The sequence below is a fragment of the Branchiostoma floridae genome, chromosome 9 (assembly GCF_000003815.2).
Source record: "Branchiostoma floridae strain S238N-H82 chromosome 9, Bfl_VNyyK, whole genome shotgun sequence".
Classification (NCBI taxonomy): domain Eukaryota; kingdom Metazoa; phylum Chordata; class Leptocardii; order Amphioxiformes; family Branchiostomatidae; genus Branchiostoma; species Branchiostoma floridae.
In genome coordinates this window covers 15,681,186-15,682,526 of record NC_049987.1, presented here as the reverse complement: position 1 = coordinate 15,682,526, position 1,341 = coordinate 15,681,186, and the positions used below count along the sequence as shown (strand labels likewise).

Here is a 1,341-nt window from a genome sequence, read left to right as displayed (position 1 = left end):
GCGCAGTGGCTAATGAAGAGGAAGGCAACCAAACGTGAATTACAGTCCCTCGTCGGCAAGCTTGTCTTCGTTTCTGCGTGTGTCCCCCCCGGCCGGCTGTTTGTCTCACGTCTGTTAGAGTCCGTACGTAAACTCCGTTGTAATCACCACCGATGTCGATTATCTCGCGATTTTCGGCGGGACTTGGAGTGGTGGCGCCGCTTCCTCCACGAGTTCAACGGGGTCTCGCTGATTGCGTCTACCGTCTACACCGCACCGGACGACATCGTCGCAACAGACGCGTGCTCCTCGGGTTTTGGCGCTATTTCCAATGGTCAGTTCTTCCATGCCATGTTCCCTGACTTCGTGCTTCGTAAGTGTGCCCGCAAGATTCATGTCTTGGAGATGTTGACAATAGTTGTGGCGGCCCGTAAATGGGGCCATCGTTGGGCCGGTTTGACCGTGTTAGTATACTGTGATAATATCTCGTGTGTACACGTTCTGAACTCCGGTCGCTCGCGTGATTCGGACTTACTGCAGTGTTCCCGAGAGCTGTGGTTCCTAGCTGCCGTTCACAGGTTTGAGCTACGCGCTTCACACATCGCGGGCACAGACAACCGTATTCCTGACCACCTGTCGCGCTGGCATCTCTCGGACACACATCGCCAGCAGTTTGAGTTGTTGACGCGTGATGTAAACACGGTGGAAATTCCGATCTCCCGCGATGATTTCGAGCTTGACTGTCAGTTATAATCTTGACCCTTCCCGTTGTCTCAACGTTGTTCTCTTGTTCCTTTGTATCGCAGGGCGATATTCGCGACGTCTTCCGGTACACGTATATCGACACCGTCGAGACCTGCGTCGTCTCCGCGGACAGAACACGAAGCTGCCAAAGGCCCCGCGACGGCCTCGCGACCACGGATTACGAGGTGACGCGCATCGTACCCGAGACATTGATCATCGCCGAGATCTCCGACGCCTTCGCGGTCAAGCCAGTCGGACTAAATGGGCAGCGTTTGCCGAAGGAACGTGGTCTAATCTGCGGACAATTCTCCGGACGTACCTTCTCTTCTGTTTCTTCTATTGGATTTCTCCGTTTCCAGCCACGGTGGATACGCTAGAAACGTTCGCGGAGTTTCTTGCCCGCTCCTTCAAGGCCCCCGCGTCGATCGCGAACTATCTGGGTGGACTTAAAACGCTGCATGTACTCTTCGGCTACACCGTGGACGCTTTCCTGTCTACAGACATTGCGCTGTTAAAAAGAGGACTCCAGAGGCGTCTGTGCCACACACCGAGACAGGTCGCGCCATTCACGCCGGACATACTGCTTCGTATATATGACATTTAGACCTTATGACCCGT

The 1,341-nt window shown here is 54.5% G+C and overlaps 1 protein-coding gene across 1 annotated transcript; it reads left to right on the top strand.

Moving 5' to 3' along the window:
* Positions 1-7: 7 nt before the first annotated feature.
* On the top strand, positions 8-1,313 carry LOC118423338. Its single transcript, XM_035831462.1, has 2 exons — positions 8-352; positions 786-1,313. The coding sequence occupies exons 1-2, from the start codon at positions 311-313 to the stop codon at positions 1,098-1,100; spliced, it is 357 nt and encodes a 118-aa protein (XP_035687355.1). The 5' UTR covers positions 8-310; the 3' UTR covers positions 1,101-1,313.
* Positions 1,314-1,341: the final 28 nt, after the last annotated feature.

What these genes read in the sequence shown, in the direction of transcription:
- LOC118423338 (XM_035831462.1), top strand. Translation starts at nt 311, where the DNA reads ATGGTCAGTTCTTCCATGCCATGTTCCCTGACTTCGTGCTTC. An exon ending in GTTCCCTGACTTCGTGCTTC is followed by an intron (nt 353 to 785) that starts GTAAGTGTGCCC and finishes TTTGTATCGCAG; the next exon opens with GGCGATATTCGCGACGTCTT.